The following is a 25,740-nucleotide window of genomic DNA, read 5'->3' on the forward strand; positions in this document are numbered from 1 at the left end:
TCCAGTAGTCCATGCAGGGAGTGCTGCTTGAGGTGACTGATTTCAAATGGTTGACTCAGAGTAGAGAGCAATATTTTCAACAGATTCCCTCTGGGTCTTGGTTTAAAAATGCTGGTTTAATGCAGTCTGTGTGCCAAAGAGAGTAAAAAAACAAAAACCCATTAGTCGTGGCACAAAATATTCTTCACAGTTTGCTAGAGCCTCGACAATCCACAGCCTGTGTGTGGTCTAGTTTTTCTTCTTCTCGTTGTTGCTCTGTCCCTTGGGAACAGACTTCATGAAATAGGCGGGGTTGGCGTAGCAGCGCAGGGCCAGCAGAGCAGGTGCAGCAGCGAACAGCACATTGAGGGTGATAACGGGCCACCATTTGTCTGCTGGGACTCGGTATGTGAAGGGAGTGCGGGAGTGCAGCGACGCCCCGATGTGGCACCACTGGGTCTGGAGAGGAGAGGAGAGGGGAGGAGGAGGGGGAGGCAGTCAATCATCAATATGAGACTTTAGTTTGTATTTTGCTTTTCAGTGAATAACTGCCAGGGCATATTAACTGTGGTTACCTGGGCCATGGCCCCGGCAAAGAAGATGGTCCAGTCCAGCATCCAGCTGCACCCAGGTGTCCTCAGACCATAGATGAAGACGGCCAGCAGTGGCAGAGCATAGAACAAATACACCAGCATCTACAGTAATGATACACAATGAGGGAGACTGGTGAATTATCGTTTTGAATGTACATACAAATCATTCAGTTCAGTCTGTGTGTGTATTGTGTGTTCTTATTCAGACTCTTCTGCTGTGTCCCCAAGTGTGATTTCTTTTTTTATTCTTACATGCAAAATCAGTCGAAACGTTGTTGTGCTCACAGGGAAAACAAAAGCGGGTGGGTTTTCTATGGGTATTCTCTTCTTTTTTGTACTCATCTTTACTACCCGGCACCTGTGGAATAATATGGATGTGTGTATTCTTCTTCTATTCAGACTCACCATAACCCTCGGGAAGCCGACTGGGTCTTTGAGATAGGGCTCATACTGGTAGATGTAGGTGAAGCAGGCGTCTAGAGGACAGTCCAGCACCACCTGTAGGGGGAGGAGGGTATGAAGAGTTAGCTTCCAAATAATCTAATCTCTTATGCCTTGAGTTCAGTCAGATGTGGTAATGCTGGACTGATATGAAGGCTTTTATATATGTTGTTACTCACAAATCCCCTGAAAATGGAGAAGGCCATCGCTCCCAGCAAAGCAAGTGAGAGGAGCAGGTCAACGGGCCGAGACAGCAGGTTTCTCTTCTGCTCCACCGCAACCTGGTCAACACAGATGAATCCTCAATCAGTATAGATGCATTTACTTTATTTTAACAGTAATCATACAAGCAGAACAGCAACTCTAAAGTACAAAAGAAGGGGCACCCTCTGTTGAGGAAGAAATGGAAGTACCTATACTAAGCAACATTCCTATATGCTGTATGTAATATTTACACCTTAAGTGCCTAAATCTCAAGAATACTGAATCTGCTTCACCATTATAAGATTAAACTCTAAAGTAACATCTTGTGTGTTTCTCACAGAACTGTGAGCCTGGAATGTGCAAATGCCCAAATCTCCTAGATAACATTGACCAAGTGGACTTTTTGACCAATAGCTTGATTATATTCTATCTGTATTAACATATTCATGAATATTCAATATGATAAAACTCTATGTAATCATCCAGATTTTGAGTTCCTTGGCTCCTGACCTGCAGATTGAATAAACCTGTCAAACTGCCACTCTCCTGTCCTGAGTTTTCTTCCACACCTGCATGGATAGATATCTATTCGACATATATGTCTTGACTGCTGAAATTCACCTTGTCTGCTGTGATGATTGGCATCTCCCTGGGCCTACTGAAGAGCAGGGAGGCCGCCCAGAAAGGCACCAAAAGGAAGGGTGCGTTCCTCCAAAAGGCAGGGCGAATGTTAGACCCATATTTACCTGGAAAAACAGGAATATTATCAAAGTCAAGCAGTCTAAAGTAGAACTGATGATCTGAGGGCCAAAAGCAGGTGTGCATGCGTGAAGGAAGCTCTCACCAATGACCACTCCAGGGATGAAAACAATTTGATGAGCGATGGAGGAACCTGCCCACAGCAGCCCTAGACTACGATAGGATTTCCTGCACAGACAGAAAATGAAGGTTTCATCAGAGGTCTCACTGAATACACAGCAGATGTGAATTCCCAATAAGGGATTGAGGCTACATAGAAAATAGCGACACCTTAGCTTACCCTTTGAATATGCGATGGATCATAGTGAGGAAGAGGACAAAGTGAACCAAGCCTTCCCAGTAGCACATCATCACAGCGTAGGCGGTACTCAGATGAGGCTCACCCTGAAGAGACAGCATCACACAATGAATCTAAACTTTTGCTCTCTATACGGATGCACTTCTGAGAGGAAAAATCCTTGGGAGTTTGTCTTAAGGTTACTAAGCCATAGAAAAAGAGAAGAATGAGAGGTATAGCTAAGGATAGGACACCATCTTACCATCTTCAGGTAGAAGCCCATGAAGCCGGAGATGAACCCATCCTGCTCTAAAGCATTGGTGAGGCCCACCATACAGGTGAAGGAAAACTCTGCAAACACTGGAGAAACACAAAGAAGCACAATGAAATAATAACTCTGCTGTTCTTACACTCCATTTTAATTTCACTGATAGATCTTGTGTGTGAGTTTGTACCATAGAATAAGGGGTCCACACTCTTCTTGTGCCGCACAGTGAGGAGAAGCAGGAGAAGTACAGATCCCAGGACGACCATTCCCATTCCCAGGATAGGCAAAGGTCTGAGGAATAGTGTGAGTAACCAGATAAGTTGATAGCGAGTGCACATTAATTAATCTATGCAAGTCTACAAACTTGTAAGCATTTAGACAACTCTACAACCTACAACCATATTCCTGTCAGAATAAGTTCTTTCTAAGGAGAGGACAGGAGAAGAGAGAAGTAGGTAAAGTTCATATTCAATTGTGAATGTGAGTTTTTAGGTTGTAGACAACCCTGCAACCATTTAGACAACTCAACAACCTCCTATTTCATCCATTATTCTGTTAGAGAAAAGTTTTCCTCACTCTTTTGAAAGACTATAAAGGGCCAGTACAGTGCTGATTTTAGGGGAGCTCCCCTCCTCCTTTTCTCAGAGTTCCCTCACTCAGTTGGACATCAAATTCAAGGGCTTTTCAATGACTAGTTTGGTTTGGTGAAATTCAAGGACTCAAAATTGGCATGTACTGGGGTAAGACATGACATTGGTCTAAATTAGACCTCATATAAGTCAAATTTTTTACTCATCTTGTCAAGTCAGGAAATCCCGGTGAAATAATTAATTTTAAAACTGAACACTGTTGCTACATCAGAGCAGAAATCCATCACAGGGTTTTCCCTCACTATGTGAAGTGTTGATCCTGGTCCAGACAGCTGAGGCATATTGATGAATTTGGGTGCTATATTTTAATAATAAGTACTTTAAAGGCCATCCATTAATTTTCTAAAACTTTAAAAGGCCTTGTTTTATTTTTCCACAAACTTTCAAGGATTTTCAAGGCCTGTGGGAACCTGTTTTGTGTATACAACAATGCAACCTTGACTTGCCTCAGGATTAACACATCACCCTCTCGCCATATGCACGCCAATTGTAGGTCGTTTTGTAGGCCTAATAATATCGACACATTTACTGTAAAAAAAAAAATACTTCCATAGGCCTACAAGCTAAGAAGAAGGGAAATGTTAAGAGTGCAAACTTACTCCTGAAGCGCAGGAATGTTGTTCATGGTGTATAAAACTCCAGGCGCAAACAGAGAAAGCAGAAAAACGCATGCTTCCAGCGGCGGCCACATTTTCACAATTAATTAGTCCTAACAAATAGAAAAGAAAAAAGTTCTGAGAGGAATATTCTCCACTAAAGACTGTTGGTTGTAAAATGAGGCATGTTAGAGCCCAGTATCCTTCCCTCTGCAGCCGAGGTAATGTGATAATTGAAAGGAGTGTCACCCGCTGCCTTTGACCTATGATTAGGCAATGCGCTGCTGCCGACCTGTGATTCAGTGCATCCACTATCTAGTGGGTTTCAAAGTTCAACTCATAGGACTGATGTCAGCTGTTCACTCCAAATTTAGAGAAAGGGCGAGTCAGGTCCAGTTTAATCGACTGACTGTGCGTTATGCGTAAAATGTTTTTCCATATGCAATACGCATAGATCTTCAGGGTGAAAACAAGCCATTTCATTGTGGGGGTTTTTTGCCTGCTGTTGACCGTGATTAAAACGGTCTGAAATCTGATTCAACTAGAAGGGCACCCGGAGAGCACAGACCTCCGCCAAGGTTCGTGCTATTATTGCTTGTTCGTGAGTCGGATCCGGATCTGCTCCAAAACTTAATGGGTTCTTCCTTGGCCCATGCTGCACCCTTCCACGAAGTTTCATGAAAATCGGGCCAGTAGTTTTTCCGTAATCCTGCTAACAAACAAACAAACAAACGGCACCGAAAACATAACCTCCTTGGCGGAGGTAATGAGGCTACATTGGAAAATAATTTCACCATCCTGTGTGTCTGCTTGTAGATACTGCCACCTGTTGGTGAAACTGCTGTCAGTTTTCTTATGCCAGTAGTTTCTTTCCGTAATGGCTTTTTCAGCATTTAGCATAAAGCTTCATGGGGATAAAACAGTAGATTTTCTTGTGCTTTTGCTTTCTATTATCACATCATTTCATATGGATATGAGATAAATGAGATGGAATTATTATGATTGTGGTGTCCATTCTGCACATGTTGAAATGCTCCAGTGTCTCCCTGAGCCATCTGTCCTGGTTGGTGTAAGATTAAAATTTCCTCCGTCTGATGTCTCCAGTCTTGATTAGATTGTGGATTATATCTGAGAGAGAACATAAAGACCAGAGCAAAGATTATGTTCGGTAAATAGTTCATCAAAAGCCCCAATTCTTGTACAGTTTCTTCACAAAGTATCAGGCCATCCCACTATCCCCGGTCAGAGAGATTTTATTGTTTGTATTGTCTGAATGTGTACATTACGCAAAGTTCTATGGATGAGTAATATTTATAAAGCAGGCCTACATCTAATGCAACCTTATCTGCTATAATAGAGGCTGAAGAGGATTACGCTGCTGAAGCCACAGAAACCTATGGTGACCCGTGGAGAGACAGAGAGAGAGAGAGGAGAGGAGAGGGGAGGGGTGAGGGTTACGAAAAGAGTAGGAGTAGACAGAGAGGTGATTCAATCAGACTCATGTACAGACACTCTTCGCCCACACAGCAGACATAGTGGCACATGTTTAAGAGTAAAGAGCCCACCCAGTCTGCCACCATGCTACACCCATTAATGATTGGCATTGTGACCGTCAACACCTCTCTGACTATCGTCTATTGGACCTTCCTCCTGACTGATGCCTACTCAAAGTGGCTGGAAGGGGCAGAAGACAAGCCCAAGAAGGATACAGTCACCCCAGCCTGAAGGAGTCAGAGTCAGTATGGACCTGCCTGACTGAATGACTGCATCTAATTTCACTTAGGACTAGTCAGCAAGGGCAGACCAGCTTGTAGGGCTTTGGAGTTTGATTTTGTAATTGACCTGCTTTCTTTTTCACCCCCCCTTCCTAAATTCACATTTTTAATACTGAACCGAAAGGAACCTGCAAAGTAAAGAGAAAGGAATCATTCGTACAGGTAATAATGCATTTCATTTTCTCATCATTTTTGCTACGAGTAAATGCCATTGAAGTGAATGATTTATTGTCTGTGAGTAGTGTTACAGTATTAATTGAGACAAATACTCAGCGTCAAATAATAGTAAATTAACGCTGTGTTCTTTTTTGCTGTCTGCTGTGTGCTGACTCAGTTTAACGGTTTCACTGGTGACACTGGCATGTGTCAACCAAATCTCGTCGAGGATTACAAGAGAACACCTTGATACTGACATTGACAGCCTTACTCTCCTGACAGCCTCAATCCCGAGACACACTCAGAGATCTCACACCGCGCGCTCACTTCATCCTTTCTCCTTTCTCCTTTTTTACCCTACTTTCACTATACCACAAGACTTCATTTTCTTTCAGCCTCATACACCCTTTTCTATCCTTTTAACCCTCTACCCAACATGCCACACGTTTTCTATTACGGTCTGCATCCAGTCTCTTGGTTCATTCTGATCTTCAACGTTGGCATCTCCATCATAGAATGGCATTGGATTATTAATCAGTTTTTCAGGCTTCAAAGCCAAGAAACAGAAAAAGACAAAGTATCTAATGTCTAGTGGAGCGATCTGCATCCGGATGCAAAAGAAGAAGCGTTTTTAATGTTTGAAAAGTTTGGATCACTGCATCATAGCATCTTGAGCTTCCCTCTGGTAGAGAAAAACAGTGATGGTGGGTTTGTTTGCTGTGACAGAGCGGTCAGTAAAATGTATGTCCATTGTTTTGATGACTTTAACCCACTGCTGTGTGTTTGTGGTTATTTTCAGAAGAGTCAGCATATTACATGCACAACTTTGGAAGTCCATTCCCACAAGTCAGTCAATACAGCTGAGGAGAAGTTTCAAGTCTTGATTACAAGGTAAGGAATCATGGATTGAAAACAGTTGTTCATGACATAAAACATTACTTCTAACATCTTAAAACCTCTTCCTTGCATCCTCCCCTCTCCTCCTCATCTCTGTTTTTTTTTATCATGCATATACAATATTAGAGAGGAAGCGGAAAACTCTGATAGTCGGTCTGCTGTGTTGATCTTTATCAATATTCCATGAATGTGTGCCATAAATAACATTTTGCGATGTACAGTTTTACTACCCATTGGTTGTAAAACACAGATTGCACTCTGAAATATTTTCATCTGCTGTTTCATAAAGCTTTACCACTGATGCATGGAATGAGTCGTGAAAATATATTGTCATAGTGATGAACTGCATGACAGGACGTTTAGAGAATATGACAAATGTATGCGTTGTGCTTAAGGCATTAAAAAGCATGGGATATCTATAAATTGCAGCCTGTTTAAACCCAAGAGAGACTATGTTTAATATATGTATTATATATATATGTATTTTTATACAACCTGGTCATGGACGACCGTAAGCCTCTTTGGCGTATTACTGTCCACCTCTCCTCTCTCATATCTCTAATCCCTGCAGATGGAAAGCTGATATCTCCCTCCATGACAGACTCAATCCTATTAACTCTGACTGTCCTATATTCACCTCCCCTCCGTCTCACACTCCTCACTCCCCAGGAAATTTGTCCAAGAACTCTCCCCAAAAGATCATGAATGCTGGGATTTGAGTCTAGACAAAGGCTTAGGAGAATTGGCACACTTAAGGATATAAAACCTCCCTCGTCTCGTGAACTACATTTTTCAAGTACTGTTGCGTTACTGTCGTTCCTAAGAGACATGCCACGTCCTAATTCTCAGGCCACCTTGACATTTCCAAAAACCTCTACCATCTGTCAATCCTACCATTCTTCCCAACATGAGCAAATGTAAAATGATGTTCAAAACGCTTGGTAACAACTCTCCATCCTTCTCTCTGATGCACCTCTGTTGCCCCTTTTCCAAGTGTCCAGAGTGCCATGAAGGAGTTTGGAGACACAACAAGAAAATAAATCTGTCATCAGCTGGTCAGCGTCAAAGAAACAACCCCAAAGTTACACCACATTCTTTCTCCTACGACTCCATAGAGAGAATAGGCACTTATCAGCATTTATCACGCAACTGAACCATGGACCAGCAACCAACTTTATCCCTGAACGCCTCAGGAGGGAACCTGGTGTGGAACGTCACACAGCTGGTGTTTGAGCACCGGCAGCTCCTCCAGCTGTCCAGGAGGAGGGAGGAGGAGGAGGCCTATTTTGTGGACTATATCCCCCCGGCAAGAGACGCCATAACTCTGCCTCGCGATGTAGTTTATGTCCTAGTCGGGGCGGTGCTGGTCATAGTGGCCACTTACGCCATAGTGGGACACCTGATAAAGGACCTGATGCATGACCTGGCAGGTAACCCCCCACCCAGGCCGGTGTTGTGTTTTCTCAGAAATGTCCTGAGCCGATGACCACTCCTTCCCACCACACCCTCCATTCTGGCGTCCGTGTTTGTGGTGTGTTTCAGCCTCGTCTTCCTCTGAACTTTTGGGCTGAGGTTGGATCAGCAGTCTATCTTTCCCTTTTTGTGTGTGACACTTGATGACGGTCTTCTTTACGTGTTCGTTCCTTCACTTACTCTGTGGTTTGTGTGCTGTTCCAAGATCATTTCTACCTTCCCCACAGTGTCCTTGTGCCATTAAGGTGAATATCAGAGCAAAGTTGAGTGAGTGTCAGGTGGCAGAGTTTACACTGATAAAGTAGGATCTTAATGGACTGTCACAGAAAAACAGCTATTTTATTTAATTTCACCTTTTCTCTCCTCTTTTTTCCTCTCTCACAGACTGGATTCTTGGCCCAAAACCAAAGGATGATGACTGTGAGGACGGGAGAGCAGGCATAGAGGAGGAGCGGCAGGCGAGCATTTCCAGTGAGCTGGCGGAGAGAGACAGGCTGAAGATGGAGAGGGAGAGGGAGGGGCTGCTGCCGGGGCTCCACCAGGCAGCTGGAAGCGGCCGGCCCTCCATCCCTCCGATGCGAAGCGCCATCGCCTCGTTCCCAGGAGAAAAGAGGATATCCACTCATAGTGTGACCTTCGCTTGCCCCATGACCCCCTATGTCACTTCCCTCTGAGTTCTGCAATGTCAAATGTTCTCTGTGCTGATCTTTGAACCATCATTTTCTCACTGCAGTAGTTTGAATCGATTTTCTTTGCCACCCATCTCAGTTTAAGTCCAAAGATTAATGTCCTCTGTTTGTTGTAGTTTTGCTTAAGCTAAGGCAGTTTTTTTTTATATAAAAACACTTAAAGAAACCCATGCAGTATTTCCCTTACTTTGTAAGAGTAAATATAGTTCATGTTGTCCATCATTCAACATACAGTGTAGTACTTTATTGTCAGTCCACACTGTTTCTCATGTTTACAAGAATTTTCCCCTCAAAAAATTTATATTATTAAAAACACTCGAAAGAAAAGTGAAAGTCACTGTTACTACCACAAGAACCACCATGTATTATTTGGCAGGAGCATTGATGTCATTGTCATAGTAATTCTAAGTAAATACCATCTGAACCTGAGCTGTAAAAAGGCATAGCATACATTATACAATTTACATTGTGTGGCAGGGCTGAGGTCAATTCACTATCTATAGAGACCTATTTCTACAGGTCTTTGTCATTCAACTAGTGAAACTGTTTGCATGAAAAATATTTAGAAAATTTGAATTAATTACAAATGAATTACTGTTGCGATTTAGTTTTTGAATTGATCAAAGTGAACGTGGATTGGCCCCAGCCCATGTGTGGTATAACCAAAGCAAACATCATCACCAATATTTTCCCATTACATTACATGTGTTGTTGTAATGTGTCAATTAATTAAACATACTGTACATGAGCTTTCCTGTTCTGATGTTGGATTAAGCTTTTCTCCAGTAAACAACTGAACAATGTGTTCTCTCTGTCTGTGTTCTTCTTCTAATCCCTCTTACCTATCTCTAATACCAGGTTGTGTCAAGGGCAATGACCTTGTTTGTAAATGCCAAGGATTATATCAGGCATATTAAATACTGATGTAAGCAGAGGGGCAACATTCCTCTTCAGTTATGATGTCCCTACTTAAGTTGTCTAGATAGATACATAGACAGATAAACAGATGATCAGACAGGTAGATAGATAGATAGATAGATAGATAGATAGATAGATAGATAGATAGATAGATTTGTTTCTTAGACAAATATAAATAGTGAAGTTGATGCCTATGTATGAATTTATTTCCAAAGCCTTTGCCTCTCCATCAAGGCAAACGGGGGCTACTTTAAAGAATCATAAATATAAGATAGCTTTGATCACTGCATAATTCCATCTGTGCTATTTCATAGTTCTGATGTCTTTACTATTATTCTATAATGTGAAAAATAGTAAAAATAAAGAAACATGCAGTGTGTCCATATGTTTGACTGGTAGTCAGGTAAATACTCTCTCCATCATTGAGAAACCCGGCTCAGCCTCGTTCATCTGACCTTGAGTAGCTCAAGCTGCAGCTAATCTGATTTCTATCTGCGTACCTCAACAGGCAGGCAGATAGGGAGTTTGTACAGGGAAACAAAATATAAAAACTTCACCAATGACAGAGATAGAGTTGTGCAAATAGGTTTAGTGCATAGTGTTTAGGCAGAGGAGTGCACAGATACTCTGGATTGGAGGATCCTCGTCTGCTTCCTTGCTGTATGTACAGTATTATTCATATTCTAGTCGCTTAACTCTGAGCAGCTTTACTGAAAGTGTACCGTGTGTTCACTGTGTTACAGTATGTTGGGTAATAAGATTATTTCTGTTTTTGGAATATCTAAAGTATTGAATTACTGCATACATATTTAGTGTGGTTTTAATGCAGCAGAATATCTCATGATTTTTTTTTTATTAAAAGGTCTCTGAAACAGCATTTAGACAATGTGACACACCCAATTAATTTTTTAATTTCATTCAATATGGGAATGACACAGAGATGCTCAGTGGATTGCCTGTGTTGTGAAGAGTCCCACAGAGCCATGGAGGAGCCGACAGTGGGCGTAAACGCTCGTTACAGAGAGGGAGATGGGTCGGTGTTCTTTGAGACTTATATACCCCCCTCCCGGGATGCCATCCACCTGCCCACCCATGTGCTCTACGTGCTCATGGCTGGCTTCATCGTGCTGTTAGTTCTTTATGCTATCATCGGCCACCTCATCAAAGACCTCATCCATGACTTGGCAGGTACTGTAGCTTCTCAGTCCGCCATTGCAGAAGAAGATACTAAATCTGTTTGTTTTCACTATGAACCGTTATGAAACACTATACTGCAGACACCCAGGTGTACTTTCATCTTTTCACCTGCATTAGCTCTGAATATATGTAGTAATTGCCTGTTGTTGGTATTGTGTTTACTGTAAACACAATACCAACAACAGACAATTACAGTCTACTAAACCAGCATAAACCAATTTACCAAGCTTGTTCATTGACTTTTAAACTTTATACTATATTTCATTCACTATGCCCTTGTCTTGCTCCCCATCTACTCCCTTTCTACCCTGTTTCCTCCCAACACATCTTCCTCCTTCCCTCCCTTTCTTTTTTTTTTTTGTTCCAGACTGGCTGTTCGGGGAGCAGCCTGAGGAAGTACTGGTGAACTTGTGCGAGGCCAAGGATAAGTTCATGGTGGACTGGTGCCCAGAAACTTCCCCTGAACTGGAGGAGATGGCCCGGGCCGAAGAGTTCAAGATGGTCCTTGAGGGCAACGACAGCGCCCCTGCCATCTGGATAATCTCTGATGGCACAGAGCTGCGGTCAGCCAGGACGGGACCCCGGGTGGCCTTTGGGAAGAGTTAGATCTGTGGACACTTGAGAGACGAAGAGGAGGAAGAGGAGAAAATCAGACAGAGACTTGTTGTTGTAAACCTATATGGTGTGAATGTATGAATATTGAGAGGACTGCTGAAGAAATGAAGAGAGTGTTTATGATGAAGCATTATGTAAGGCTGTAGATATATTGTAGCAGAATAGACTAGTATAATAGACAGTAGCTCTTATCTTTCATGTAAATTCTAAATGCTTGAGTGTACAGTGGCCTTATGAGGACATCTAGTGTCCTTTGAGGTCATTACAAGTGATCTGCAGCACCCGCCCTTACAACAACACACACACACACACACACACACTCAGTTCAGCATAGCCTACATAATACCTGTAAACACCAACTCAATCTGCACAGAAGAAAACCAGCATAGGTTTGTTAACCAGAGACAAAATTGTGAACATGCCTTACATTTTCCCTAATAAAGATTCTACTGATTGTATAGCTTACATCGGCATTATTATTTTTTCTTTTCATGGCTGACAAGAAGAAATGTTGATAATGACGCTACAGAAAGTTCATCCTCTGTGGTAGATCTATGATAGATGCCAAAGAAAATCAAGTGTAGCTTTATAAAGAGTATCATGTCTACTTACTAGTCTTACACAATAAAACTTCATCTTCCAAAATGGCCTAAATGTAATAAAGAGAAATATAGGATATTATATATATAGTAGTATATATATATATATATATATATATATATATATATATATATATAATATATAGTATAAGTGTTCAATCTGTTGTTGAATGCTTTACTTATATATTTTAAGTATGGGGAAATCACTTGAATATCTTTAGTCTAGAGTAAATGATTTTAATAAGTACCACTTATACCACAGAAGTACCGCTTCTATACAGCAGCTTATGAATGAAAAGAGTGACAATTTCAGAAGTTCCCTGCTCAGGAGCGGCCCAACAAAAGGTTTTGAGACTGAGGAAAATATCACTGCAACTTCAAAAGGAGATGGAAACACACTTACCATATCTATATTGTAATGATGACTCGAATTTGATAATTGTGCAACCACCAACTTCTTAATCATATGTTTTTATGTAAAGATTCAGTAGACAGTCTGTATTCCCCCAGAAATTGATCATACAGAAGGGCTGCACCATGATGATGCATCATCTCATCTCATCTCATCTCATCTCATCTCATCTCATCTGACAATTGATGCAAGTTGTTGACCATTCTAGGCTCCTTCCCTGGGTTTATATTACTGCGCATGACAAAATGACCTTTAAGATAAAAAAAGATGAAACTTTTATAATCCCAACAGAGAAATTGAGTCATTGCAGCAAATAGCAACAGGATCCAAAAAAGAAAAGTAGAATAAAAACAGAAAAATAGAATAAAAACAAGAATATATAAACATACACAACCAACAATCTCAACACTAGAATGTGTCAGGTAGAATAAAGTATGGGGAAAAGTATGGATTGTAGTATTATTAGGGTGCAAACTAACAGCAGCAGAACTTGCTGAGACAAAGAAAAGAATAAATGCAGAATAGTATGATATAAAAATATACCAAAATATGAAATGTGTGCTGAAAGGTGGAAACAATGTAAAAATAGGTGAATTTGCATCAAATATACAGTATATGATATGCAAAATGTGTGTTGTAGTCACATTAACAAGTCTACAGAGGCTATGCATATGTAAGTGTCTAGGCATGCAGACGTGCGTTGTAAAAAGCAGCACACCTTGTTAATGCATTCACTTTATAGATTGAAATAGCATATAGAAAATGTGCTGATTTGAATGTGCATTGCAGCAGTATCCTTGAAAAAAACAAAAACAAACTTCAAACAGATGTAGAGAAAAATGACAATGTGCAAAGCGTGTGTGTATTATTGTCTGTTGTCAATATCACCATGGAGGCGAGAAGAATATAATTTGTGCTGACTCATATGCAGAGAATGTACAGAACTATTTACAGAACAGAAATCAGTGCAAACAAATGTTGTAGCTACAGCCATGGTAATGTCAAAAACAATCTATGGTAGCTATATATACAGTGTCTGTACGCCCTGCTTCAGCATCCTGCTAGCTGGGGCCAATTGGGACGGAAGTATTGTACCGTTTTCTGGTTGTTGGCACAAAAGAGCAGTGAAAGCCCTCTGTTTATGCTCTACCTTGTGATAAGTCTGTAATTGTTCAAGAGCTTCAGATGATCCTTATGAAAAAATTTGCCTGGTCTGCTGAAATTTTGTGAAATGAGCACAATGTCTTAAAATACGTGCTCCGTGCACAAAAAGTGAGAGAAATACATGTTCCCACCACAAAAGGATTAAGTGAAGGAGACATAACTGGAGACAGACAATAGTTTGGCACTGAAATAGATACAATTTGTGGTATTGACATATTATCCTTTTGTGGTGGAGGAACATAATCTTCACATAATTCCTGTCCACAGCACAAATCTACTTCTCAGAGATTGTGTCCTTTCACAAAATTTGGAACCAACAGCATTCAAGCATCTTCAGCTGCTGATTATACTGAGCAACTTATTGTGAAGATAGCATTCATTGTATTTTCTGGACATCTAATTGGTGATGAGGAGATGTCAAAAAAGTAAATTTGGTTGAGAAACTAGAAACTAGAGGGAAACAGATGCCAGTCCTAGTTGCCAATGGTTCTGCTGTGCATGCAGCCTCGCTCCTTTGAGGGAAAGAAAACGGGACCCACAGCTTCGCTGTTTTACAGAAGCTGGCTCTCTCCACCACATCTGCTTCTACAAAGGAGGGACAGATACCCTTTTAAGGCTGATATGAGTGAGGTGAGGTGGCATTAGAAGTTACAATCAAGCAGACTGCCATTATAGATAACCAGAAGGCAATTGTGAAACAGAACTTCTTGACTCTAATCATCTTGTAACTTTATCTGTGGTTGAGAGGGGTGATTCTTCCCCCAAGGCTCATGTGAGTTACAGTTTGCCACAGCCAGCTAAGGATGACCAGCTCTGCTCCTCAAATCCTGCTGTCTGTTTTAGTCACATTGTAAAGGCGAATTCCACTTTTTCCAGTGTTTTTAGTGGTCTGGTCATTGCAGCCAAACCAGCTACCATAGCCTCTACCAAGGCTGCCAGTGACCAGCCTCCCTCTTCACATCCTCTTGTCATTAAGCAGGCTGCTAAAACAAACAATGACACAATCTCACCTTTGCTCCTGTTAATCCTCTTGCCACCCACCATCTCTGGAGGGTAATGACCGCTACTGTCTTACTGTCTTACTATCTTATCTCACTATCTTATCTAACAGATAAAATGATCAGTAACAGCACATGCAGTTGTGACTTCCACCCCTACAGTGTTTATACAGTGTCAGCTTTTAAAAATAAGCAGAACCACAATAGGGCATTAGTGTTTTGATCAACCAATACGTTTTCATCAGGGAAATGGTTTAATTGAATGCAGGATCTAATACATCTAACACTGTAAATTAAAGAAAATCCTGGGATATACGGTGAAAATGTTGAGTTTATTAATGTTCTGTGTGGAGAGTGGAGTTGTATTATAATTCTGCCTGATATTAACTATTTGATGCTCTGTCTCAGAGGGAGAACTGGAATATTAAATGCAATTTTGCCCTGAAAACATGGTAGCAGTACTTTTATTTTGGAAAAATCAACTCTACAGTTAAATCAGAGAATTAGAACGGATGCAATGACTCTTGTTGGTGAATCGTTATAATTAGACAGCTCATTTGCCCGTTTTAAACGACTTCATTAGTCTCAAAAGAGAAAAAAAAACCTAATGTATTTCTAACGTAGTGATTTCCTTTCCTATTTAACTCATATCCCGACCTGGTGGTGGGCTGGTTGAACAGCAGGGGGTCTGGTCTGTGGTATGGGGGCTCTCTCACACCCCCACCGCATCCCTGCCTCATTTTTCAGGGCGCGCATCCCTTCCATACGTAGCGGTGGTCGGAGCGTCGGCCAAGCACATAAGCTCCTATGGTTGATATCTCTAAATATGAATAATGGACGGGTGATTTAAAAGCAAGGGCTTACCGGCAAGGTTGCCCTTTGACTGACGGGATATATGGATTGGACCTCGTCGTCGCCAGAGCAAACCTGGAGAGAGCCTGTAAGGTAAGGCAGCCCATCGTCACTGCACGCGAGGGACACAACGAAACACTGCTGCTCATCGGGTATTTTAATAAAACACTCCTTTAACATATCGGTTGTGGTTTAATCAACGGGATACCTATCGGTTAAAATGCCGTTTTCTCCGCTATATGTTTTTTTCATTGTCATAAATCAGCTGTGCGCGCCTCCGATAAAGGCCTTTTCCCACACAAGACGTGGCCAGTGACACATACAGTAGGCTACATCTGCATACAATTATGTATCGGTCTTTACCGCTATTTAGGTCACACAGATATGACTTTGAAACCGTCATTGCGCTGCATGCCTATATGGTTTTATTTTTAAACCACATATGGCGTTTCTCATGTTTTCACAACACAGATAGGAATTTAAATGTTTAAATAATGAGTCGGGGCGCGCTTCATATGGCTTATTTTGGGGCATTATACAGACCATAATATATTGCGATACACTGGCATATACTGTATATCGATAATGTGCATAGATGGATTTAGAAAAGAGGGCAGTAGGGCCCGGGAGACACTTACAGGCCGAGGAGTAATGAGCGTTACACCGAGCTAAATTCCATCATGGACTCAGGTGTTGAGAGAGCGGTCACACTGACAGATTTCATAAAGGTAATCAAAAGGAAGTTTGAAAAATCATTGAATCACTGAAAGAAATTAGACAAACATGCCCCGAGTCGTTTTTAATGCACTAAATGTGGCATTCTTTGCATCGATGTTCAGTGTGTGGCGACTCCTTATGATTGAGATTCTCCATCCAGGACAGGAGTGTTACAAGTTTTGATCAGACCAGTTATATTGCTGTTGGTCTTATCTGACTCTATGAATATAAATGCATCATCTGACTGAGACATGTACACAGTAGATATGAAACAGTATTAAGATGTGATGATGATTCCCATCGCCCACCATTATGATGTGAGATGTAGCCTGTTTACCCACCTGCTCAACTATTATATCTCTGGCACGCAGCAGCTGCCTGCACATTTTCTGAGCCAGCAACTGTTAGAGGAATTTACCAGGGATGGAATGGGAAGTATTGGTGGTCAATAGGCAGAATGTAGCCTGGTAATAATAACCTAGTAGTAGGAGTAGTTTGTTGTTGTAGCAGCAGCAGTAGGCCTAGTAGTAGCAATAGCAGTAGTAGTAGGCTATTAGTAGTAATAGTAGGAGTGGTAGTAGTACCTAGTAGTAGGCTAGTGGTAGTAGTAGTAGTAGTAGTAGTAGTAGTAGTAGTAGTAGTAGCCTAGTAGTAGCAATAGTAGCAGTAGGCCTACTAATAGCAATGGTAGTGGCAGTAGTAGTAGTCATAAAAGTTGTAGTAGTAGGCTAGTAAATAGTTGTAGTAGCAGGCTAGTGTGTGTGTGTGTGTGTGTGTGTGTGTGTGTGTGTGTGTGTGTGTGCGTGCGTGTGTGTGTGTGTGTGTGTGTGTACACATATGTGGCCTTGTGCATGGTTCTCTCACTCACTTTACTTCTTTGTTGACTTAATCTCCGGGACAATCAATGCAGTCTACAATCGGCATTTAGTTTTATTGGTGTGTACTTGCCACTTAAAGTATTGTGAACACTAATGTGCATTTTTGGCTGGCAGACAGAGTGTTGGGTGTAGCAGTGGCTAGAGAGGCTCAACTGAACTCTGACCCTCCCTGGCTTCCCCTCCTATCCCTCCAAATCTCTCCTCTCCCCTGCTGGGACTCCCTTACACCTCCCTGATGACCCCCTCTCTCCCATAGAGGTGCAAATGAGATAAAGCTGTAATGGTGAAAAGATCTGAGTAGCTTTTTAATTGCTGGAAGACCACTCCTGTAGCTGTGCTGTAGCCTGTAGCTTTTTGTGTTTGATTCCACAGTTGCATTTGTGTGTGTGTGTGTGTGTGTGTGTGTGTGTGTGTTACCCATTCTGGCTCTGTTTTTGTCTCTTTGTTTCTCCGGGACAGTGCTGAGGAAGAGGAGACTTCAACCAAGACCACAGGTCACATGACAGGTAGCCCTCGTTTTTTTTAAACTATTACATGAAACCCAACATAACATTAAAACTGCTTGTGTGACCAGTTAATCTTATGATTTTTTTTTCTTTGTTCCCCTGTTCAGATTTGTGTAGTGATGAAACAGACAACTCCCCTCCTCTTCAGCTTCACACTCTCAAGGAGTTTGAACAGGTGAGATTGTCTATTTTTTTTCATTATGCTTGATGTTTCATCTTGATGGTTGAGGTTGTGACTTCTTAAATCTCCTAAATCACATTTTCTTCTTCATCAGCATAATGGGGCCAATAATAGGACAAATAAAGATCTGCTCTATGGTGCCATCTTGTGGCTCCATGATGATGCTGTCTTGCTACAAGATGTAATGAGCTGATTTTGCACTTCCTATTGTTTTGATACAATGTCCTCCCTATGGGATCAGATCACAGAATGTTAGTGAAATCAGGAGTATCACATACAAAAGTCCATGATCATAACCAACCGATTTGGAAGACATAATTTTGTAGTGCCGTGTACAGTCAGACAACACCTGCTGCTGGGAATGTTGGATGAAAAATACCCCAAACTCTCCCGGTGTGTAAAAGTATGCCTCTGGCTACAGCCTGACCCAGTTTTGGACTTCTCATCCATCTCTGCTGCTCTATTACTGGGTCAAGACCAAAGACATTTTACAAAGACTGTAATAATTGTACCTTTTGATATTCGGCAGCATTGTAGTGTAGTAAGTAGGAGGACCAAGATTCAAACACCCATGACAGTAATCATCTAGCCAGCTGAAGTGTCCTTGAGCAAGGCACCAAATCCCCACCAGCTCCAGCTGCAGCTCCTCTGTAACTGACCATGAGCCACTTGCAGAAATTGAATAGGTGTGACAATATAGAGCATCCCTTGGAATTTAGTAATATCATTAAGTTAAATTAGCATATTCATGGACTATTTGAAGTTGCTAATTCACTCTTACATAACTGCTACATCTCTATTATTCACATTTCCATCCATCAGGTGGAATGTTCCGTTGCCATGGAATCACGTCACAAAGTCCTATTTAAGTAGCAGAGTGATGAGCTGTCAACTGGCCAAGTTTTGGCATTACTTATTGCCAGTGACATGGACAGATCTGCCTCCCAAAGCTGGTGATACTGTGTAGGATTTACCTGATATTTCCTGTGATCAGTGTGCAGGCTGATCTGAAACTACTGAAAACCTTCCTGTGCTTCACTATGAGCGAGGAGCGTCTCTTTCAGCTTTGTCTCTCTTGCTCTCTTCATCAGGGAAATTACCAAGAATATTGACCTGGACAAAGTCACTAACAACCCTGTAGGGTTGATTCATCATGTTACATGTGAAAAAGATTTTGTTGATGTTGCTGTGATTTGGTGAAATGATAAGTAAATACTGCAAATTTCAGCTAAACACTCACTGAAAATCAGTGCTGCATTTTTCAGCTGCATGTTGTAGCTGAATAGTTGTGCATTTAAATACATTGTAGTATCTGTTATTGTTATTTTAGACTTATAAGATGATTGGGTAGACAGAGGTCTCAAAGCTAGATACAATATAGGCATCATCATCACCAAAAAGCATGAATGTAAAACTTAATCTTGCTCACTGCTCCACTGACTGATATTCCTCTTCTCCCTCTTATACTCCACTTATACACTTTCCTCTTCCTCTTCAATACACACCTCAGTGCTTCTCTCCAAGACAGTCCATGTTTCAGACACATCAGCCAGATCAGAACAAAACACACGGAAGACAAGCACTAAAGCTCCAACTTCAAACTCACGACTAATGATCGCCCTTTAATGCTATTCTGGAGACGGTGCTGAGCGCTGTTAAAACGGGAGGTGTCACCCACTAGTCACGAAAGCTGAAGCTGCTTTCTGAAAGGGAGCACCCAACTGAAAGCTCGAGTCACTTTCATGGACGCCTACTCTTGGATGTGTCACTTTTACACCCGCCACCTGCCATAAACACGCTGCGGCGCAGGCACACATGCACGTATTTACACACACTCTCACGCTCACTTTCCTTCTCTTTGATCAAGAACTGAAAAGATGATGGTGTGCGAGAGTTTATGGCTGTCTCTGTCACGTGTGTGGAGTTGTTTAAACACACACACACACACACACACTCCATGATGTCATCCCTTGTGTTATGCGGAGACCCAGCTTGGCGCCTAGCCTGCATCTCTGCTCTGAATTATTTAGCAGCAGCATGTAACATGACACTTTAATGGGCCACGCTCACTGAATACATCAAGAAGGGCAACTAATAATGATGTAACAGCATCTCTGTTGGTTACATGTCTCAGTCACTCAATTACAGAAGCGCTTTGCACTCAACATGCACTGTTGTGACACTTGATTGTAGCCGAGGTCATAGTCACATCGCTTTTATTTTGAAATAAAAACAGTGAAACGGCTTTGGACTTTGCAAAGCCGCTGCTCCTTCCTTTTTACTCTCCTTCCACTTATGTCTGTTCACTCATGTCACCGAGGGACATTCAGGGATTCACCGTTCTGTGAGATTCAGGACACCTCCTCCCTATTAATAGCAGCGTGGCTCAGAGCTCCCGTGTCTCTTATTTCATCCAACTTGTTTCCCTCTCTCAGTGCATTCCACTCATCTGTCTCTCCACCTCCTGTTAGCCTCTCTAGCTTTATTTCCCCCATGCCTGTTAGCCTTTGTGAAGGGAGTTTCTGATTTTGAGTGTAACTACACACTTTCGTTTCCTCACCATGGGTGTAAGGGAGACAGGAGAACCCCTTGATCGTAGAAGAAGGATGAATAGTCCCCAATTACTGTGTTTCTGCCTCAAATGCATATGCTGTATTTTGTTTTGCTCTGTGTTTTTAGAGGCACATTTCATTTTGGTCTCAAGCATGAACACCTTCTGCTTTAAAAATCGGAGCCCTTCTCATTTATGACAGTTTGGATTGAGCTCACATATTGTAAATATTGTGTAAAATACAGTATATTTTGTCAAAGAAAATCTTCAGATCAGGGGTTCAGTTAGCAATGTCTTACTGTATTTCACACTGACCAATAATTCTCCTCAATCTCTCATACTTTCTCATGTAAAAATGTATCTTATGTTTCAATCTTGCTAATGAAGTGAGGGGAAACACAGTTGCATTTAGGCAACTACAATGTCCATAGCATGTCACTGTGATTTACAGCTCAGGGTTTGATCCAAAGTGTGTCTCCCCCAAAGTTGAAGTGAAACCTTCATCCTTGTTCCTCTCTCAAGTGTCTCCTCACTTTTCAAACTTGTTAAAATCGTTACTATCTAGAGGTAGTTATTACAAAAGAGATGCATTCATGTGCACCCTCTGTGAAATACCAAAACTAAACTACACTTATAATGTCCCTTGTGTAGTAGAGAGTAGATGAAGATGAGTGACTTGTATGGCTGTTGTGATTGCATAAGTTGGAGGCTGGTATAGTCAGAGTTTCAGCTGTTCACTCACTGGGGATCACACTCCACATGGTGACATTATATTGAGAAGGGATGGGGAGGAGGTATAGAAATAGAGTTCATTTCATTTCTGATGAATCTGAAGGGGTACAGACATGAAACATGAAACAGGAAGAAAGAGGACTGCCTCTCACCAGTCCCTTTAATTTCCCTGTTTGTTCCTTTTGGCACTCCTCTGTTGCCGCGGGGTGTGATTTCCCTTCATATCACAACTGCCTGTGAGCCCCGAGCCTCTTACCTCCCGCCCTCCCTCCCTCCCTTCCTCTCCTCCTCCCTCCTCCTCCTCCTCCCATCTCCCCTGGCTGTCTGGGATTCCATGGATGTCTCCTCCAGTAAAATAAGCTCTTGTCCCGTCCCGCGGCAGACCAGAACGCACCATGGAGCTGACATGGCCGCAGCTCTGACCGCTCGGGCCGCAGAGTAGCCCTCTGCCCCGCAAACGCCCCTATACACTCCTGTGTGTGTGTGTGTGTGTGAGTGTGTTAGTTTTAGTGTGTGGGTGTGTGTGTGTTTGTATGTGGCATCCCATTGGCATCTTAGAGCCTAGGATGCCACTTTGTAAATAATTAGGCTTTTTCTTTGCTTGTGGAGCGGCATTATGCTCTGTTGGAGAAGGAGATAGCATGTCTAACGGTTACCGGACTCTGACACACGGACTTGTCTTTTAAATGGATTCCGTATTCTGTCGCAATACGGACAGGTCGAAGAAGACTGTTAATTTCTGACCTATAACGGACATGTCAAACCGTGTCGGTGCTCTTTGACGGTCATGTCTAACGGTTACCGTACTTTGTCGCAGCACCTGAATGACCTGAAGAAGGAGAACTTCAGCCTCAAGCTCCGCATCTACTTCCTGGAGGAGAGGATCCAGCAGAAGTACGAGGAGAGCAGCGAAGATGTCTACCGCACGGTGAGTAGGGGCCGCTCTCTTATGGCATCAGGAAATGAATGGGAACCTCTTTTGATTGGGGATGAATGGGAGCGCCAGGAGCCGGAGGTTGACTGGCTGATTGAAACCCATTGATTTTGCTTTGTTGAGGGATTTGGCACTGAGAAGGTAATCAGAAGAGTGTAATTGTGCCCATATCAGTGGCAAAGATAATAACAGACGATTGCACTGTGTGTTATCCTGAAGGGTTTCTTTATTGAGCTACTTCCACTGTTTGTTATACAGTGTTGACTCAGCTGTCAGACTCTTCTAGGTTTAGGTGATGTGACCATCCATGTGTTTATTTTACCAAGTGTGTTTTTCTTCTTGACTACCATGTGAATGAGTACATATCAACTAGTTCTTTGCTCGGGAACTTTTGACTTGATAGAGTTTGTGTGTGTTCTTGGCTGTGAACTGTCTACTGGAACTGTTTTGCCATTCACTAGTCTCTTATACAGAGGTTTGTAATGTTTTTTTTGCCCTTAGATTGTGTAAATGCAGTCCCACCCTTGAATCCAGGGTTAGTAAACCAGATTATACTGCAATTCCTGTCATGTAACCCTAACCCAAAGGAATAGGTTTCTAAATCCATAATGGATTCCCACCTATAGGCCTGTTTTAAGGAATACTGGTTTAAGGGGGAAAAAAATGAAAGTATGTCACAATATGTAACAGTAATTTTGTGACTGTGTGTGTGTGTGTGTGTGTGTGTGTGTGTGTGTGTCCCATAAGGGAGGGTTTTTACCTGGATAGTGTTTTGTCATTGTCACAGCTTTGAGTGTGTATTCTCTGATCCCTGGTCATCAGGCTCCTGGCTATAACAAGCTGATAACACCTATAAACTCACTCTCTCTCTCTCTCTCTCTCTCTCTCTCTCTCTCTCTCTCTCTCTCTCTCTCAGACAGTCTATTTGTTTGTACACTGTACGCTATGTCTATGTCTATGTTTGTATGTGTTTGTTAGTGTATGTGTGTGTGCGTGTGTGTGTGTGTATGCGTGTGCGTCCCTGTGCATCTGTCTCTGTGTAGGTGTGTGTGTAAGTGTGCACATACAATAAGGTGACCCTGTTGGTCAGCTGTTGTCTGTGTGTGTATAAGCCAGCCACCATTACAAACCTCTCTCCCTCTCCCTCTCCCTCTCTCTCTTTCTCTCTCTCTCTCTCTCTCCCTCTCTCCCTCTCTCTCTCTCGCTCTCTCTATCTATCTCTCTCTCTCTCTCTCTCTCTGTTCCAAATCCCTAATGATCATCAATAAACCTTTGATATGAGAGCCACGCAAACAAGATGGCCACTTGATCTAGATGAACAAGACCTGAGCGTCCTGCCACTTATCCCCCACGATTACTGCATACCAGCAGTGATTGAGTAAACCGATCCCATCGTGTCATGCAGGTTTCCAACTGGGTATTAATCCTTGTGCTTCACAATCTCTCACTCTGTGTGGCTGAAGCTAAATCAGTTTAATAACTTTTTTATTGGAGAGTTAGTGTCACGTTGTTCAATAGACGTTATCTGACCTGAGCTGCTCAGTATCTTATTGGTTGATGTGTGTCATGACAGGGCGCCAGTGTTCCTGTCCTCTCTCTGAAGCATTTCGCTGTAATACAGTACATACCAGTATTGGTTGTCTTGGGCACATACTGATCTCCCTGAGAGCCAAAGCCTGAGGTTGAAACAGACTCTATTTATAGAGCAAGCTTGAGTTAACTGATTTATTTATCACATGTATTCATATGAAAGTCCAAACTCCGTTTGACACATGAATCATACATCATCACCGATGTTTCATTTTGTCATGTTTTTGTTCCAATGGTGCACTTTTGTCAAGCTTTTATTGTTCAATTTCAATCACATACCAGCTTGTTAATATACTAGATGCTTCAGACTTTTTTCTGAAGAGATACATGTTTAGCTATGATATGTAATTAAATATATATTTAGCATCTTGCATTAATAGTAGTAAATTTGATTGTTTTCCCTGATATGACCAGATAGTGTTAACAGTTCAGTGCGGAATATAGCAGAATAAGAGTGATCATCATTGGATTAGAGTGAATTTCTGCCAATACCTGGCAGTAGGTGATCAATCAGAATATTTCTGATATTAGGGTCATGCTGTCTATCCATAAGATCAGAGTACGGCTTCCTCATGTGTTAAAACAGTCAACTATTCCATGCAGGTTGTCAAACAAAGCAGGTGTGTGTGTGTGTGTGTGTGTGTGTGTGTAGGTAGGTAGGTGGGCAGTCCTGGCAGTGTTGATCAGTCCAGCCAGTTCCCCCCTCCTGCCCTGCCTGGTTATAAGGGGATCTGTTGCTGAGGGCAGATGGGCCAGGAGGGGGAAAAATAGCAGGTGCACTGTGATGGGTGGCTATATATAGAGCTGTTTGCAGGATGGGAGAACATCTCTCTTACAGTAAACCATGTTGTCACACATGCTCTCACAAGGGATGCTTCTCTAAAGTGTCTTACATTATTCATTATTACAGTGCTTAGGCTTATTATTTCTCATTCCTTAGCTCCAGCATATAATTGGTCATGTATTGCATAAGTTATAATTTCTGCTGCATCACTCAGTGCTGTGAGTACAACAGGGTATCTGCTGGTCCTTAAAAAGTCTGAAAAAGTCTTAAAATAAATTATTTAAATTGAAGGTCTTAAAAAGTATTAAAATGTCCAGTTATTAGATGTGTTATTATGTAATGATATATTTCTTTGCACTGCATGTCCACTAATGCAGAACAAGATTACTAGTGCTTTCTTAAACACTGGACTTCATTTCCCTTAAAAATGAATTTCTGTTGTTTTTCCTATTCTGCCCATTTATAGTTTCATTAGTTTAATATGTTCCACCAGGAACAGACTGGTTTTGCCAGCTGTGTTCCTTTATTTTGGTTTTTAAATTGGTCTGAAATCCAGGATTAAAAAGGCCTTAAAGTCTTGAATTTGGCATTCTGAAACCTGCAAGTACCCTGATAAGGCAATGTCAAATTAAGGTTGCTAGACTACTTCAAGGCATACACATTCAGACTGTAGTTTTGTTCACATTCTTTATACTCATACTATACTATCTGATGTAGCGAATAGTGTGTGGCTGTGCTTTGGTGGCACGTGCAGAGTGCATCTGTGTGTGTTGGCAAGTCTGGGTCTGGGAGCCCTCGTGGTGCCTTTCTAAAATATGTATGTAATGATGGGATAGGATGCAGGCTGTGCGTGGTGCTGCACGTGAGGCCGGGTCGTGGTGAGTGTTAAGGACAGATAGTGCTGCTGACTGGGAAAGAGTCTACCAGGGAGAGAGACAGCGCTGGCGGAAAGGTCAGCAGACTGGCAGAGGAAGAGGCACTGAAACACCTCTAACAGAGAAAGAAAAAAAGAGACAGAGGAGGAAAGACAGAGAAAGACAGAGGGACAATCACACTTAGGGACAGCTAAACTGAGATGACAGACATACAGAGAGAGAGGACCATCCGTTTAAATGAATGTGACACAAGCTGCAGTGATAAAGGCAGCTATCTGATGTCAGTCCAGCAGACAGACAGACAGACAGACAGATAAACTGTCCTCTCCCTCCTCTCTAAGGTCAGAATGGAAAGAATGAGTCCCATGATTCTCACCGTTCAAATCCTCCGTCCCCTAGCCTGGTCTAAGAGCCCCGCTTGGCCCCAAAAGGCCCCCCATGGGTCCCACAGGCCTGTTGGAGCAGGTAAACAAACTGTGG

The 25,740-nt window shown here is 42.1% G+C and overlaps 1 protein-coding gene and 1 long non-coding RNA gene across 2 annotated transcripts; one reads left to right on the forward strand and one right to left on the reverse strand.

The window, feature by feature from the left end:
* Positions 1 to 228: 228 nt before the first annotated feature.
* On the reverse strand, positions 229 to 3,862 carry tm6sf2a (transmembrane 6 superfamily member 2a). Its single transcript, XM_071527434.1, has 10 exons — positions 3,771 to 3,862; positions 2,709 to 2,812; positions 2,516 to 2,613; positions 2,257 to 2,360; positions 2,062 to 2,144; positions 1,839 to 1,963; positions 1,193 to 1,294; positions 978 to 1,070; positions 555 to 674; positions 229 to 438 (listed from the first exon to the last, which is right to left on the reverse strand). The coding sequence occupies exons 1-10, from the start codon at positions 3,860 to 3,862 to the stop codon at positions 229 to 231; spliced, it is 1,131 nt and encodes a 376-aa protein (XP_071383535.1).
* Positions 3,863 to 5,297: 1,435 nt separating this feature from the next.
* Positions 5,298 to 9,551, forward strand: LOC139650697 (uncharacterized). Its single transcript, XR_011695653.1, has 3 exons — positions 5,298 to 5,704; positions 6,498 to 6,589; positions 8,453 to 9,551. It is a non-coding gene; the product is annotated as an uncharacterized lncRNA (long non-coding RNA).
* The last annotated feature ends 16,189 nt before the right edge of the window (positions 9,552 to 25,740 follow it).

The sequence above is a fragment of the Centroberyx affinis genome, unplaced genomic scaffold (genome assembly GCF_046629955.1).
Source record: "Centroberyx affinis isolate AG114_WGS23_722 - 3 ecotype Tasmania unplaced genomic scaffold, CSIRO-AGI_Caff_v1 ptg000112l_1, whole genome shotgun sequence".
Taxonomy (NCBI): domain Eukaryota; kingdom Metazoa; phylum Chordata; class Actinopteri; order Beryciformes; family Berycidae; genus Centroberyx; species Centroberyx affinis.